The sequence below is a fragment of the Pyrus communis genome, chromosome 9, assembly GCF_041283825.1.
Source record: "Pyrus communis isolate YQ-2024b chromosome 9, ASM4128382v1, whole genome shotgun sequence".
Taxonomy (NCBI): Eukaryota; Viridiplantae; Streptophyta; class Magnoliopsida; order Rosales; family Rosaceae; genus Pyrus; species Pyrus communis.
In genome coordinates, this window is record NC_142573.1 from 4,260,982 (window position 1) to 4,276,385 (window position 15,404).

General features: G+C 39.2%; 3 protein-coding genes across 9 annotated transcripts; 1 reads left to right on the forward strand and 2 right to left on the reverse strand.

Moving 5' to 3' along the window:
- Nucleotides 1-958: 958 nt before the first annotated feature.
- LOC137739139 (uncharacterized) lies at nucleotides 959-4,779 on the reverse strand. 4 transcript variants are annotated; one of them, XM_088700259.1, is made up of 9 exons: nucleotides 4,504-4,779; nucleotides 3,417-4,263; nucleotides 3,091-3,286; nucleotides 2,769-2,939; nucleotides 2,571-2,687; nucleotides 1,749-1,946; nucleotides 1,597-1,656; nucleotides 1,406-1,504; nucleotides 959-1,310 (listed from the first exon to the last, which is right to left on the reverse strand). In XM_088700259.1, exons 2-9 carry the CDS (start codon nucleotides 3,554-3,556, stop codon nucleotides 1,218-1,220), a joined length of 1,074 nt encoding a protein of 357 aa, XP_088556385.1. In that variant the 5' UTR covers nucleotides 3,557-4,263; nucleotides 4,504-4,779; the 3' UTR covers nucleotides 959-1,217. The 4 variants fall into 4 exon arrangements, with proteins under 4 accessions (XP_088556385.1, XP_068334745.2, XP_088556386.1 ...); XM_068478644.2 differs by having other exon boundaries at nucleotides 3,417-3,649; nucleotides 4,504-4,755; XM_088700260.1 differs by having other exon boundaries at nucleotides 3,417-4,291; nucleotides 4,504-4,726.
- Nucleotides 4,780-6,131: 1,352 nt separating this feature from the next.
- On the forward strand, nucleotides 6,132-11,443 carry LOC137739850 (putative inactive ATP-dependent zinc metalloprotease FTSHI 3, chloroplastic). 4 transcript variants are annotated; one of them, XM_068479573.2, is made up of 6 exons: nucleotides 6,221-6,359; nucleotides 6,451-7,623; nucleotides 8,944-9,267; nucleotides 9,848-10,148; nucleotides 10,243-10,439; nucleotides 10,922-11,443. In XM_068479573.2, exons 2-5 carry the CDS (start codon nucleotides 6,505-6,507, stop codon nucleotides 10,437-10,439), a joined length of 1,941 nt encoding a protein of 646 aa, XP_068335674.2. In that variant the 5' UTR covers nucleotides 6,221-6,359; nucleotides 6,451-6,504; the 3' UTR covers nucleotides 10,922-11,443. The 4 variants fall into 4 exon arrangements, 3 of the variants coding, with proteins under 3 accessions (XP_068335673.2, XP_088556070.1, XP_068335674.2); XR_015966502.1 differs by having other exon boundaries at nucleotides 6,132-7,623; nucleotides 9,848-10,153; nucleotides 10,922-11,303; XM_068479572.2 differs by having other exon boundaries at nucleotides 6,164-7,623.
- A 371-nt stretch (nucleotides 11,444-11,814) lies between these two features.
- Nucleotides 11,815-14,715, reverse strand: LOC137739851 (proline dehydrogenase 1, mitochondrial-like). The gene is made up of 4 exons (XM_068479574.2): nucleotides 13,994-14,715; nucleotides 12,601-13,246; nucleotides 12,254-12,494; nucleotides 11,815-12,162 (listed from the first exon to the last, which is right to left on the reverse strand). The coding sequence occupies exons 1-4, from the start codon at nucleotides 14,540-14,542 to the stop codon at nucleotides 12,123-12,125; spliced, it is 1,476 nt and encodes a 491-aa protein (XP_068335675.2). The 5' UTR covers nucleotides 14,543-14,715; the 3' UTR covers nucleotides 11,815-12,122.
- Between the last annotated feature and the right edge of the window lie 689 nt (nucleotides 14,716-15,404).

The window sequence follows — 15,404 nt, forward strand, 5'->3', positions numbered from 1 at the left end:
TTCGAATCGTGTAACGAGTCATGTCTAATATTAGGGTTGGTTCTAGATGGAAGCATTCCAACTTCCCACCTCAAAAGCAGCCTTTGATTCCTCTTGTTCGTTCTATCATGACGCAGAAAATCAGGAGGGAACGCAATGCATGCATGTCAAACAACACGTGGTTCAAGTAATGTTGTGCAGCTGTGTCTCTGTGCATCAATTCTGAAAAAACGCTCTACGGTCTTTTTTGCTACAAGCACATATTTGGCATCAACTTTTCTTAATGTCAATTACGCTTCTAGCTTCTTCGAACCAATGAATAATATGATTTAAAAGATTGTGTGTCACAATGGGAAATTTTGAACAGTGACGGATTCGTAAAAAATTATTCGAGAGATCACTTATAAAAGTTCACAAACATTTTTTAGACATATAATAATTTTAAAAGTTAGAAGGGCAACTCCTTTTTAAAGCATTTTATCAAGCAAGTGGAAGTGCATGAAGAGAAACTTCCAACTTTAAAAAAGACAGCATCTAAATTATTCATGAACGTTTACAACCGACCTCCTTGCCTCTTAATGAGTCTGCCCCTGAATCAAAGATATATTACAAATGATCAAGGCTTTCAATTTAGAAAGTTCCAAAACCAACGGCTTAGATCACTCGATCAGATTAGATCCATAATTTCATTTCACTTGGTAGATCGGGCCTAGGCTAGGGGCCGACCCTCTCACTTTCGGACCATAGGCCGATTGATGACCACTAGACTGGAGGCCTCGTATTCCAAAATAATCCCGCCCCTTTAGACCGGCATCATACCAAATGCTTGACATAAACTAAAAAATAGGGCTGGACGACATGAGACCGTACTAAGGGGGCAGGATACATAGGAGCCGGAACCTTAGAGATACCGCAAACATCGTAAGTAAAAACTGATAAAACAGAGTTCAGGGGGATGATCGAATAACTGCAGCCAAGATTAATGCTAGAATAACAAGATTTATTTATATCCTTTTGGTTTCCTATCTTAATAAATATTCACATCTAACAACATTTGAGTTTGTAACAGGAACAGGGGAGTTCATAAACAAGGACTTGAACAATGCAACTATCAAACAACGATCGAGGGCGATGTTGTCGAAAGTACATTGTTTCAGACAATCGCTGCCATGCCGGGAAAATAAAGAATGACAAGTTAATTTAGCATATGTAGTGCTCCGATGAGATGCGCACAAACTTCATTCCAACTGCTTATCAATCTCTGGAGACTTACCTTCCTTTCCGTTCTTCTTCTCGTACTCCTGCCTTGTTTCCTCCAAACCCCGCGATACCTAGTGAGATCAGCGAAAGATGCATATGCGAGTGAATGATGATAGAAGCAAGAAACTTTGATGATAGAAGCAATGAAATGGATATGAAGAAGAACCTTGATTGAGTAAGCCAATGGAAGTAAAGTATCCGGATTCATTGCATCGTCAGGGAAGTTACGCAGAGCATGAATAAGTTTCTCGAATGGTAATTTTGTCTGTCAAAAAGAGAATACGGTAACAAAGTCTATGAGCATGTGATGTTCTAGTTATCATGGTGCGCAGTAGAAAGCTGTTGTGATATACTCACCAAGTCGTCATGGCAATACTTTAACAAGGCTAAACCAACTTTGAAGACAATTCTCACACCCTGTGAAAAATACGAATTGAAAATTTTTAAATTAGATTCCCGCCGCCAATAGTACTTCGAAAGAGAGATACAACACAATAAAAATCACTAACCTCGTAGAGAAAGACATCCCAAATTCGAAGAGCCAAATGGAAGGGGAAAGAGTAGGAGAAAACGGTTATGAACCACTGGCTTGCATACATACTAGGATTTATCATTTCTTGAGTAAAATGTTCCCCCAGCTTTGGCAAGTGCTCCTTTACCAACTGATCAAGCTGAAAAAGGTATTGCTGTACCAGTGGTAGCCCTACCTACATGACAAGCATAAACTAACACTTCTAAGAGCATTGAAGCCATTTTACCCTTTACTATCCCCTTTTTTTCGATGAGAAACAATATATCTGGGTTTGAGTATAATAAACGAACAAACTACTCTAGGCATAATCCGTATAGATAAAAATGAATGTGAACAAGGTCATCAAAACCCCCAAATAGATGCAACGAGTAGAAAAGACACCAAAGACATCATAACAGAATTAGAGCTCTGAAATGCTCAGAACGCCAGCAAATAACAAAGGAAAAATCTTGCAAGTAAAACAAAGGTCTAGGCCTACGCTCAGAGAAGATGTCCTTTGAAAAGAAAGAAAAACATGGATAAACTCTTACTTTGCCTAATGAGAAACCAATGTGCTCAGCAGTAGGTTAGAGTTTTGCAATTTACCACCTAAATCCTATTTGACCAATTGGTTTATCTGATACCATCTCAATCTCTTTTGTTTTTGTTGTTCCTTTTGACTATAAGAAGTGGACCAGATGGTCAAAATGGCAGACTAACATTCTTCTTTTTGCATAAGTAATGATGGGCATGATTACATTTAGTTAGTCTACAAACCGCCAAAGAAAAGATCAAGAAATTCAAATAGCATAAAGGCTACCTGATATAAACCTTCCATTGGTGCATGGACCGCTCCTTTGAGTAATGCAACTAATAACCAAAATGCATCCTCTTCGCTCATATAAAGAAGTAAGAGACCAGCCAGAAATCCCATTCCCTGCATTCTTTTAACCATTTAAAATTATCCAGTGCCTGACATAAACTAAGTGCAAGAGTGAACAAACAGAAAGTGTCAAACCTGAACATATCCAACTTCTCTGTCAAAGACGGAGTACGCCTTCAAAACATTGTAGAGGGACCTTTGACCTGGGCCATGTCTCTGCTGGAAGAAAATATGTGAAGGGAAGGTACGCGATATATCTCGAATTATATCCAGCTCTGAAGCTGAGGTCTCATAAATCACTAATTGCTGCAACAACCATACCACTTATTAGTTTAATACTATGGATGTGCGTGCACAAAGAAACAAGAGCACAAGATGAAGCACTGACTTAGGATATGAAAAGAATAATCACAAATAAGGACGAGCAGTGTAAGTAACAACTGAGAATAATATGTACCTCGTAAACCCCAGGGTTCATCAGCAAAAGGTCCCGACTTCCAGAGATCAACTGCCAAACAAGACCCCTTAAACAATCAGGAATTCCTTTCCTTATTCTCCTCTTAACGACGTGAGGTTTTCTCCTAATATAATGTTTCCAATCACTCCCTCCCACCCCAATCATCTTCCTCCATTTTCTAACTCTTCTTTCCTCTCTGAAAACGGTGAAGAGCCACGGTATATAATTAGAATGGATGAAATGTTAAATTGCTCGAGTCTCATATTCATTAAAATGAACTTTTTATGGCCAAACAAAAGCAGAAAATGGTAAATTGGTAAGCTTACCTCTCATATTCAAAGGCTGACCTGCTCTTGGTTAAACCTTGAGGAGAAACTTCTGGCTTTAAGAAGCCAAATCTGTCCAGTCTCAGTGGAGGAACTGGACCTGGCTCATGATCATCATCTTCTTCTAGTTTGTTTTCCATTTCACTATCTTATAGAATCTCTTGAACGCCACATGGCAAAAGAGACAACTATGTTACCACGATCAATTCCGTGGACCAAATAGACCGAAAACACTGAAAGAGGTGAAACAAAAGAAAAGTGGAACTGCTTGCAATCAAAAGTTTACCACAATTACAAGAAAACAAACAAATCCACTTCCATAAGCACTCAAAAACATATGAATGACAACTTGTGGTAGCCATTAATATAACAGCAACAACAACAACCTTTTGCTACCGAATTGCTAATAAGACTCGCAAGTTAGACGGCCATGATATTATCAATTAAAACAATCTATCGAACCATTTGGCAGATAACTATAACTTCCATTACTCAATAAATATGCCATATCCTTAGCTTTTAAATATGACAAAATACAGCTGAAGAGACCAACAATGTATATGGACACCAAATGGGACGTATCATGAGAGAAACTACAAAGACACGCACATAAGAAGATGCTCAATACCACAAAAACGATTATTATCATCAAACTGAAGAATCACATCACAACTTTGTTCCCAATTAACATATAATCCAAAACGAGTCTCGTCAAGTGACTAAGGAAGTCACCACCCTTGGATTTGGTATCAAGGGTTAAGATTATAACACGACAAGCACATCCATTTATATCTCCACCACTGAGTGACCACATATTTCTTCGTCGTTCGGTGACAAAGAGACCATTCTGTAATCCAAACACAACCATTTATCTTCTGAACAAACAAAAGCATACCCAATAACAAGAAAACCAAATCAGATCAAATCAGATTCAGAACCAAAACAAAAACAAAACACGTGGGCAGGGTGGAAAACAATCAAACATCCACCGAGCTCTATGGATCCACAAATTTCTCAATGCATGGAGGCAAAAACCAAAAACCCAAATCGAAATCACAGTCAAAAGCAGGAAAAATTAAAAACCCACCTGGGAAATTGGATAAGTTTGATGGGTTTTCTTCTGCTTGTTCCTCTGATCGTTAAAGTTGCCTCCTTTTTCTCTCAAATGGTGGTGGTTTTTTCAGCTGCTTCCCAATCAATGAATTCAAGACACAGGAAGGCCTAATAATGTGGTAGTTTCTGTCATCCACCAAAACCAAATGGAGCGGCCACACGCGTGTGCGCCATAGAGTGCGTCCTCCCCCTCTCTCTCCACACTAGGATCAAAATATCTTCCCATACTATTAATCGAGATTTTATAGATGGCGGCTTTTTGGAGTCGTTGCTTAATGGCAAACCAAAGACAACAGAACGCGTGGTTTGTTGGATATAACACTACATTAAAAAAAGTTGGGATTATTTATACTTGTTATCTTATATTTTTGACATAATATTTTATAATATTGATAAATGAATTAATGCCACATTCCGGTCTGGGCCTCCACCATATCCCACCGGGCTCGACTGGGAAGTTCTCGAGCGCTACTCGCTTAACTTCGAAGTTCCGATGGAACCCGAAGCCAATGAGCTCCCAAAACGAGGTAGAGATGATAATATACATATAAGGATCACTTCCCTGGGCAATGTAGGATCTTACAATCCATCCCCCTTAGGGGCCCGACATCCTCGTCGGCACACCACGAACAATGTTGGACTCTGATACCAAATTATCACATCCCGCCCCAGGCCCCCACCACATCTCAGGCTCGACTCCACCGTAGCACGACATTGTCTGCTTTGAGCCCCTACCACACCCTCACGGTTTTGTTTTTGGGAACTCACACAAGAACTTCCTAGTGGATCACCCATAATGGAAATGCTCTCGTGCGCTACTCGCTTAACTTCAGAGTTCTGATGGAATCCGAAGCCAGTGAGCTTCCAAAAGGGCTCGTGCTAGGTAGAGATGAGAATATACATATAAGGATCACTCTCCTAGGCGATGTGGGATCTTACAATGGGTGCACGGTGCATGGTGGCGAAATCCATCATATCTGAAATGAATTTCATCGATTTCCACCACCATTAGACTTCCCTGGGTGATGTGAGATCTTACAATTAACGTTAAAGTATGAAGTGATAAAAGATTTGCAGAGAACCTCGTTTTGAGAAAGTGTATTTAACATTTCTCTTCCGTTGTTTTTTGGCAATGCACCTAATTTGGTAGTGATTTGCGAGAAAAAGTTTTTTTTTTCTTTTCCCGATAAGCGATTTTAGACCTATTAAAATTAATTTTAAATCAAAGATAAATATGCGCACAAGAAAAGAAGGGGAAATTTATTAACATTATTTGTACCCCTAGGATTAATTCTAACGTTAATTTATTAACGTTTTCTCGATAAGTGATTTTAGCCCTATTAAAATTAATTCTCACGTTTGTTCATGTAATTTGTGCCCCTAGAATTGGTCTTGTTTTAACTTTATTTTAGTCGACTCCTCAATTAACTTGATCATTAAATCCATGTTCCGCACATATTTTTATTTGTGAAATCCAATATTTTGAGAAAACTAATTAAACAAAGTAAAATACCGGCAATACAGGTCCAATGTAGTCAAACAAAATCATAATCCTGTGCAGCCATACCCATGATAGAGAAACAGTGGAACCAATCAGAGCTTACCATGTAAAAATATCTGTTAGCAAAAACCTTGGAGAGAATTTCTTTCAGTTCATAGCAAACTGTTTTCTTCCTTCTTGTATTCCCCCCCCTCATTCATGGACCCAATCCACAAAGACTCTCACTTTCATCTCCCATCTTCCAAAAATCACTAGCAAACGCTCTTCCTGCTCAACCAAAATTCCCCAGCTCTGAAGAATTTGAGTACCAAAACAAACACCTCTGACAGGTTTATTTTTCAGAATTTTGTCCGTTTTTCTTGCCAAATTACACAAAATTATGATTTTTTCTGTGTTAATCTTGCAATGGTGATTATTCAGTTAGTGGGTTTTGCTCTGATGTTTCAGTAGAGTAAGTGTTGTTGTAGGAAAAGCATGGCTTCTTGTTTTTCTGTAGTTTCCAATACTGGGTTCTTATCTTTCCCAAACAAATTGGAATTTAATGGCGGAAAGTCCAAGTCTTTGGCGAGGTATAGAGATTTTTACTGTAGTTCATTTGGTTTTCGGTCGGCGGGGTTTCATAAATTTCGAAACTTTCAACATGGGTTGTTTTGGAACAATGAGCTTAGGCGACTGATGAATGGAAACAATGGAGTTTGGTTAGAGGGATTGAATAATTGTTGCAATTCTAGACATGGGTTGTGTTGTTACAATAAAATTGAGCCGTTGACAAATGCGAATAGCGCGAATAAGCAGATCCATTTGGGGAAGAAAGGAGACACTAAGTTGAGATCTTTGAGGAGGCGATTTTCTTTGAGATTACGCCCGAGGTTGCGGTGGTTGGCTATGAGAGTGAAAAGAGTTACAATTCAGTCAGTGTTGAATGGTATTCGGACCTTCTTGCGAAAGAACATAAGACGAGTGGCTCTTGTTTCTTTGGTTTCTGTAATATTGGGGCTGACCTATCTGTTTCTGAAGTTAACAGCTGTGCCCTCTCCAAAAATGGTTCCATATTCAGAATTGGTAACAAGCCTGAGAAATGAGTCTGTTACGAAAGTTTTACTTGAAGAGGGGTCTCGTCGAATATATTATAACACAAACTCTTGCATTGATGGGGATACTCAATTGTCTGAAGGAGAATTACCAAGCGTTCAAAGTGAGAATGTGGCCGATAAAGTTATAAGTGATGATAGTTCTCGATCTAGTCAAGCACTGAAGACGAATGTATTGAGAAATTTATCAGCGACTCGAGCTTCAACCCCTGACTGGCAGTATTTGACTAGAAAAGTAGATCATGATGAGAAATTTTTACTTAGTTTGATGAGAGAGAAAGGAATTACATATAGCTCGGCTCCTCAATCAGTTTTGATGTCAATGAGGACTACTTTGATAACCATAATATCTCTGTGGATTCCTTTGATGCCATTGATGTGGCTTCTTTATCGTCAACTTTCAGCTGCTAATAGCCCAGCTAGAAAGCAGCGACCTGATAAGCAGTTGGTTGGATTTGAGGATGTTGAGGGAGTTGATGCTGCAAAATTGGAGCTTATGGAGGTACACATCTTTTCTCTTGAATGCATTAGATATTTTGCATACTTTTCTTTATTTCTGTATGTCGATACTTTGTTTCATTGCTAACTTGATTATAGAGTTGATAATGTGGTACTTTCTTAACATGGAACTGTGGATATCCTTCACTCTGCTTGCTACCATTATGTACTCCGTGAAAGCAGGGAAGCTTTTGGCTTAAATGCTTGCTGATACAAGTTAGAAACACTACGAAGACATATTTATCAGTTCTTAGAAGAACGCCAAAAAATGCCTCTTTTGCTTGTTGTTGGAGTGTTCTGATCTCCACGAGCTTGAAACACCAAAGTCTTGAACAATTAAAAAAAAAATATATATATATATATATATATATAAGTACTGGAAGGTGTGGCTGGATCACCTCCTTTTCAGGGAGAGCTTATGCTTGTTGGGTATTTTGGTTTAACACTGCTGCACACCCAAAAAGAAGCGAGCTACGTCTGAGTTAAACTTGGAGATGGAAGTCTTCTTTCGTTTCTCGGCGGTTAAGTAAGACTAAGCTCATGAGCTTATTATCCTAGGTTGGAACAAGTTGATAGGATCCCCTTTTTTACATCCACATGTCCCTCCCGTGTGGTGATGTGGGGGCGTAAAAAATGAAAGAGAGGGATGGGGTTTCTCTCACTTTTGGCATAGCGGGCTATTAGCTCAGTGGTAGAGCGCGCCCCTGATAATTGCGTTGTTGTGCTTGGGCTGTGAGGGCTCTCAGCCACATGGATAGTTCAATGTGCCCATCAACGCCTGACCCTGAGATGTGGATCATCCAAGGCACATTAACATGGCGTACTTCTCTTGTTCGAACCGGGGTTTGAAACCAAACTTCTACATATATATATATATATATATATATATATATATATATATATATATATATATATATATATATATATATATATATATAAGTACACATCATGAGTCTATATTTGTATCCAAAACAGTGCTGGGAAGGTATCTCATGGCTTGCAACAAGCCCTATTGCACATGGCGATGAGCCTTTCAGGGTGCATATTTTTATTGAGATATAATCCTGTGGATACTTCTCGTTTTATTTAGAGGTGTTAGACAAGCAAGTGAACAACATACGCCTTGTATAATGGAATCTCCTTAAGTTGTATGTCCTTCTAAAGTCTATTATTGCCTCTCAAAACTATGATTTTGTTACCATAGCAAATTTTACTACCTGTTTGTATACGTGATTACTAACAAAGGCACTGAAATATATTCTCACTGTTTAATTATTTATACAATTCTCTTGCTTTATTTTCGTGACATCTTTCTCGTTTGTAGATAGTTTTATGCTTGCAAGGAGCTATTAACTACAACAAACTAGGAGCAAAGTTACCCAGAGGTGTATTGCTGGTGGGTCCTCCAGGAACAGGGAAAACATTACTTGCCCGTGCAGTGGCTGGAGAAGCAGGTGTACCATTTTTCAGTGTTTCTGCCAGTGAATTTGTGGAGATGTTTGTTGGAAGAGGGGCAGCTCGCATTAGAGATCTTTTTAATATGGCAAGGAAGCATTCACCTTCAATTATATTCATTGATGAGCTTGATGCAGTTGGAACGAAACGTGGCAGAAGTTTCAATGATGAGCGTGACCAAACATTGAATCAGGTAATATAAGGTCCAATTATGGCTTCAATCCTGCATTTCTTGCATCCATCCGTATCAAATTTTAGCGGTCACATTCTGAATGTCTTCTGTAATTGTTAGTATAATTTGATCTGTGGGTCATTGTTTGTATTTCCAAACTTTTTGATAATTGTCAAACCACTGTATATAGGAAGACTCTGGTTCTCTTCTGTTTGATTTCGTTTGATGATAAAATCATATTGATCCCCCTTAAAATCTTGCCAACTTTTCTTGCTTATTACTGTGCGATTAGCTTATACTTTCACCTTCAATCTTGGAACGTTGAGTATTTCCTTTAATGTCCTTAGTTTTGTTTTCAATTTTCAAGTCTAAATAGCTATCAAGTATCAACACGTTAACTTAGCTTATTGTTTCGAATTTCGATCCCTGCTGTTATGTACAATAGTAAAGGCAGTATTAAGTATTAACCACATTATTGTATTGGTAGACCTTGGATTTGAATTTCAGGTGACATCTTGTCATCTGTAATGTATGTTTGAAATTTATTTTAATATCAATTAAGTTAATGTTTTTCATCAAAAAAATGTTTCTGTTCTTGTAGTTGCTGACGGAAATGGATGGATTTGAGTCAGACTCGAAGGTGATTGTTGTTGCTGCAACAAACAGGCCTGAAGTATTGGATTCTGCCCTTTGTAGGCCAGGCCGCTTCTCAAGAAAAATAGTTGTAGGAGAACCAGATGAAGAAGGAAGGAGAAAGATATTGGCTGTACATTTGAGAGGAGTTCCTTTGGAGGAAGACACTAATCTTATTTGTGATCTCATTGCTTCACTGACACCAGGTTTTGTAGGTGCTGATCTTGCAAACATCATCAATGAAGCTGCTTTACTTGCTGCTCGTAGGGGTAGGGTATATAGTACATCCAAATATCACTCGGTTTTTGCAATCTGAAATTGTACATGGATCTCAACTTCATATTAATCTATGGTCTGTTGCAGGTGGTGAAACTGTGGCCAGGGAAGATGTAATGGAAGCAATTGAAAGAGCAAAGTTTGGAATTAATGATAAGCAACTTAGGCCAAGTACAATAAGCAAGGAGCTCGGGAAAATGTTCCCATGGATGCCTTCTCTGATGGGAAAGAACACAAGACAAGATGGAGTGCAAGGGCCACTAGGATATCAAACTCTGAGCTGAGTATGTACATACGTTCTAGCGGTAGTGATATGATACAATACAACTTTTTTACAAAGTCAGCAATTTTGATTTATATTTGTTATCATCATCGGAAGCACTTTTAAACCTGAGCTGAGTTGTCTTGTTTTTTTCTAGTTTACATCTTCTGTTCCTTTTCTCCATTTTCCTTTTACGAAGTTAAATTGTTGGATTGCAGCACTTTAAGTCATTCTAAAAGCACTTTTAAACAGACCGATATCAAATACAGTAAGACTAGAAATGTATTGATGTATGTGTGTGTGTGTAAATCTTGTCCATGAAAAATGGTTGGTTCACTTTTGGTGGGATGTCATTTTCCAAATGGGATGTATCATGCTAAATCTTGTCAGCAACCTAAACCATGATTAGGCCTGTAGATTTGCCATTTAGTCTTTTTAAGATTCTCTTGGATTCTCTCATGCGTTTCAACTCACTTTTGCTTCTTGTTTGTTTCTGTTTGGTAGTGATACCATGACCTTTTCCCAGAAGGCCGATTCTACACGAGGCTTCTCTGATGCAAGTCCGACACTATATGAGAAAGCAGGTCCGGTGCTATATGAGGAACGACTGCTAAGAAGTGGGCAGCCGATCAGATAGGTCGTATTTGCAATGTCATGAGAATTTCGAACCTGAGGGAACTACGAAGATGCAATCGGGTATCGAGTAGATTCGATGTCAAGATATTGCAAAGCATACCATGAACATACACATGAACTGTTTTTCCAGGTTAGATGCATTAGGTTTTCATTTTTGGATAATATTGGTTGAAGCACATTGCTGTATCTTTCCATTGTATTTATGATATTGAAAGGGCGATCCAAGCCAACAAGGCTTTCCGCTTTGCAAGAGTCAGGGAGGAACGTCTATTGTACGCAGCCTTATCTTTGCTTTGCAAAGAAGCTATTTCCACGACTCGAATTGTGACCTTTTGGTCATAAAAAAGTAATATTTATGTTGCGTCAAGGCTTGCCCTTGTATTTATGATATCTACAAGATTATAATTATTGACAACAATAAGAATTAAATTAAAGGGAATATTTTATGGTTTGGAAACTTGAGACCCCACCGCCCATCCATTACACATGTTGATCTGAGAAAAGATGTTGATAACCACTGCAAGCCACTCCTAAGTGTCTTTGGTCGCAAGTATTGGGAAATTCGAGTCAAGGATGTGCTTTTATATTTGTACATTTAAGGAAATTTCGGGTTAGACTGTTTGATCATGTGACCTTTCCCTTCGGATTACCTTCACAAAATCATGGGATGCCGATCCCACCCGTGTGAGAGAGGGCAGCCTTACCCAAGTTCCTCTTTAGTTACTCCTAGTCATTCAAACATCATCCACACATTTGAGAAATTTTGAAGCAACATTAACATTTTATTCATATTCCTTCTGCTGAAGGAAGCAACACGATTTGAAACACAGTCGATAGGGCGGCGGCGTTTGCGGTGGGTTGCCATGGAAGTAGACCTAGGAAGCAAAGATGGATCTGTTCCCCAGTAAAACAACCTAATGTAACGAGGAAGATAGAAACCAAACTTCCTAATTCCTATATGCACATTTTAATTCAACTAACTTAATCCACCAGTGTTACAGATCATCCTATTTACAAGATTGGTGACGGATCACCAAGCTTGCTGTTGCACAAAGACGTTACTTTAGCGTTAGATGATTGCTGCTTCAAGTCTCCTCATCAGCTCCTTCCTGTATCCAAACGAAGAGTTCAGACTGCGTTAGAATAAAACTGACCTTTTACACTGCGAATGTATCAATTTTTATCCGATTTTGAATTTACCTTGTGAGTTTTCTGTCATGAGATGAAGCAGATAAGAGTCCCCTGTTCTCTTCAGCCCTCCTTAACAGGTAAGGCAGCACCAACTGTATCGGTCCGAATGGCATGTACTTGCTCACTTGAAACCCTGAATTTTTCAGGCCGAAGGAAAGCGATTCTGCCATTCCGTACAGCTGTGCAAATTCGAGCTTCTGGTGCACCTTCCCGACCCCGATTTCATGTGCTTTTGCCATTGCCAGTCTCCCTACATTTGCATTAATAATTGTACGTGAGACATACCGATGCAAAACTCGTAACAATGCAGTTGGTTTTTCTGCAAGTTTAAGCTTTCAAGTGTGTGATTTATTTACCTGATTCCATATTATGGGTTGCAAGAACCACTGCGTCAGAGCCATTGGCAATCCTTTCGAGCATGAACGAAGCACAATCATTGTAACATGCGTGCGTATCCTCAATGCAATCGTGGATAGGAGACTTACAGCCCAAGGAAGAAGCTAATTTTCCTTCACTTGACATATAAGCACCCCTCACCACTTTGAACCCCATTGGAACACCCATCTTATCTGCTGCCTTTGTTGCCAGCAACAATCTTTCCTTTGCATCTTTCAAGTAAGCTTGAAGCGTCCCATAAACAATCGGGTGATCATCTTTGTTGTAGATGATTGCAGAGGAGTAGGTCAAGTAATCGATGGCTGGTTGAATTGAAGTGTACTCGGCATCGACGGATAGAGGCACATTGGCTTCTGCGCACTTTTGGGACAGTTTTAGTAGTCTCTGGTGGACTAACTCGAGATCGCGCTCTTCTTCCGGAGTCAAAGGCTCCGGCTTTTCGAGCGTATGGTAGAGAGGGCTCGATTGGGAGAAAATGGGAAACGTATCGCGCTTCCATGGAAGATTGAAAGAAGGATCTTGATGTTGCCATCTCAGCAAGTCACTCGCTCGCTTAAGCAGGTTCGTAGGGCAAATTGCAGTGATTTTCACAATGATAAAGCTCACCTGTTACAAGCCAAAAACATCACTTTCAGTTACCATCACATATAAACTTCATATGGAAGTGGTGAAGAGAAACAAATCACATCAAGAATCTGCTTTGTTTGAAAGTGCTTTTTTGATAAGTCACAGTCAGAATCAGAACTCAATTGGAAAATTTGTCCGTAGACAGGAAATCGGCAGCCAGCAACTACGAAGCCAAGTCAAATGTAAACAGCCCTAGGCCTAGGTGCATGCCAACAATCAACTTGATGGTGCATGCAAACAACCAACTGGTATAAGTAAGAAAGTAGGACCCGCAATCCTCCATACCTACATGCATGACATGCCAACTGTATGGACTCAGACTCTTTGATCGCGTGACATGTCGAACAATCTCCTAAAACAAGAAGATCCATTTTTTTTGGTCTAATGCCAGTCAAAACTTTATTAGTAAAAAATGCATGATAAATAGGGATCTTTTACGAGGTATTAATAGTTACACATTTTGTTTTAAAATATGAAAATTAAGCTCTAACGGTTAAAATTTGGAATTTGTAACTCTAGAGTCTTTGTAGTAAAAGTGCGTTATTATTATTATAAGCGTGATTAGTGATGTAATTAGTAAATATGGACTTTTATGACAACAAAAAAAAACCATTTTTAATTCGAAAAAAATAGAAAAGAAAAGCAGAATTTTGATACTACCACAGAAAGAGTCAAGAGATAAAATCTTGAATCTTTGATGTGGGGTGATGTGAAGAAACAACTTACCGAAGAAGGTGGCAGGGATTTGGTGGATTCAGCGGTGTCCAAGAACCCTTGCAAGTTCCTGTCACAAGCCTCGTTGTCGCCGGCGTACTCCAAAGAGTAAACCAGCATCCCTCTCAGCCCCGCCTCGTTCAGCTCCATCACCGACTTTCCGGCGGCGACAGCGTCCTCGCCGGCGCAAAAGTGGTCATAAATCGTTGACCGTATCAACCCCAAGATCACGTCTTTGATCAACGGAGTCTGCATGAGCCTAGAACGCATGACCCACATCCCAACATCCACCATCGGCTCCACCGCCACCATGTGGAGGTTCAGCGCCGCCCTCAACAGCCGCGACGTGGAGACCGACGCAAAGAGCTTGTCCGCGTCATCAAAGCTGGAAAGGCTGAGGGTCACGCTGTCGGCGTTGGTGGTGGTGGTAGTGGGGTGTGGTGCCTTTTCGGCGTGGCCAATTGGCTGGGAGATGGCAGAGATGGTGGTGGAGGAGGCGGAGTTAAGCGGCCTGATAGTTTTCAGGAGTTTTGATGCTGCTGGGATTACACGGTTTGCCATTCAACGGTGGGTGGCTTGAGTAACTCTCTAGCTCTCTTGTTTCTAATTCTCCCTCTCTAGCTCTCTGTTTCTAATCCTCCTCCTCTCTCTCTCTCTAGCACTCTCTCTTTCTCTCTCTAGAAATGTCTTTCTCTGTTTTGTGGTTAGAACTCTTGGGTTTCAGTTACTTATATAGACAGTTTCAGAATTTTTACAGCGCGGTGCGAGCTGGTGTCGGGTGAGAAATTTTTTGTTCACGATACGAGGCGAGACAGTGGTAAATCATATGTATTATACAATTAAAAGAATGTTATTATACAATTAAAAGGAGTGTTTTTAAGACGTGTATTTAACGAGATTTTCATATATTTTAATTCTTTTAATAAATTTAGGGGTATTTAATTATGATTTTAAGTGATTATTTGACATTCAAGTCAACATGTAATGAATCAAGATTTTAAGATGGTTTATTAAAATCCATAGAAATACGAGTATATTCAGTTAGAATTTTAAAGAAGTTCATAACAATAGAAGTGTATTTAATTTATTTTAAAGAATTTTAAAAAGTTGAGAAATTTGAGAGAATTTGATAGATTTCGTAGTGTATTTTAAACGTTCACAAATCTCACCTCTGACCTCCCCTTTTGAGATTTTGAATGAATTGAACCAAGATTTTACATTAAATCTATATAAATCAATTAAACTCCCTCAAAATCTTGGATTTATAAATCCCTTGAAATCCTTCAAAATTTCAATTGAATACATATGTGAAGTGTCTATCCAATTATGTAATAATATGTGACATACCGCTCCATGTTTCGGCACACTGAAAAATCTGGCTCCACATAATCCTCTCCAAGTTTCTATTTTTTTTTTTTTCAAT

What these genes read in the sequence shown, in the direction of transcription:
- LOC137739139 (XM_088700259.1), bottom strand. Translation starts at nt 3,556, where the DNA reads ATGGAAAACAAACTAGAAGAAGATGATGATCATGAGCCAGGTCCAGTT. An exon ending in TCAGCCTTTGAATATGAGAG is followed by an intron (nt 3,287 to 3,416) that starts GTAAGCTTACCA and finishes CACCGTTTTCAG; the next exon opens with AGAGGAAAGAAGAGTTAGAA. An exon ending in TGAACCCTGGGGTTTACGAG is followed by an intron (nt 2,940 to 3,090) that starts GTACATATTATT and finishes TGGTTGTTGCAG; the next exon opens with CAATTAGTGATTTATGAGAC.
- LOC137739850 (XM_068479572.2), top strand. Translation starts at nt 6,505, where the DNA reads ATGGCTTCTTGTTTTTCTGTAGTTTCCAATACTGGGTTCTTATCTTTC. An exon ending in CAAAATTGGAGCTTATGGAG is followed by an intron (nt 7,624 to 8,943) that starts GTACACATCTTT and finishes TCTCGTTTGTAG; the next exon opens with ATAGTTTTATGCTTGCAAGG. An exon ending in GTGACCAAACATTGAATCAG is followed by an intron (nt 9,268 to 9,847) that starts GTAATATAAGGT and finishes CTGTTCTTGTAG; the next exon opens with TTGCTGACGGAAATGGATGG.
- LOC137739851 (XM_068479574.2), bottom strand. Translation starts at nt 14,542, where the DNA reads ATGGCAAACCGTGTAATCCCAGCAGCATCAAAACTCCTGAAAACTATC. An exon ending in AACCCATAATATGGAATCAG is followed by an intron (nt 12,495 to 12,600) that starts GTAAATAAATCA and finishes ATGCAAATGTAG; the next exon opens with GGAGACTGGCAATGGCAAAA. An exon ending in CATGACAGAAAACTCACAAG is followed by an intron (nt 12,163 to 12,253) that starts GTAAATTCAAAA and finishes GTTTGGATACAG; the next exon opens with GAAGGAGCTGATGAGGAGAC.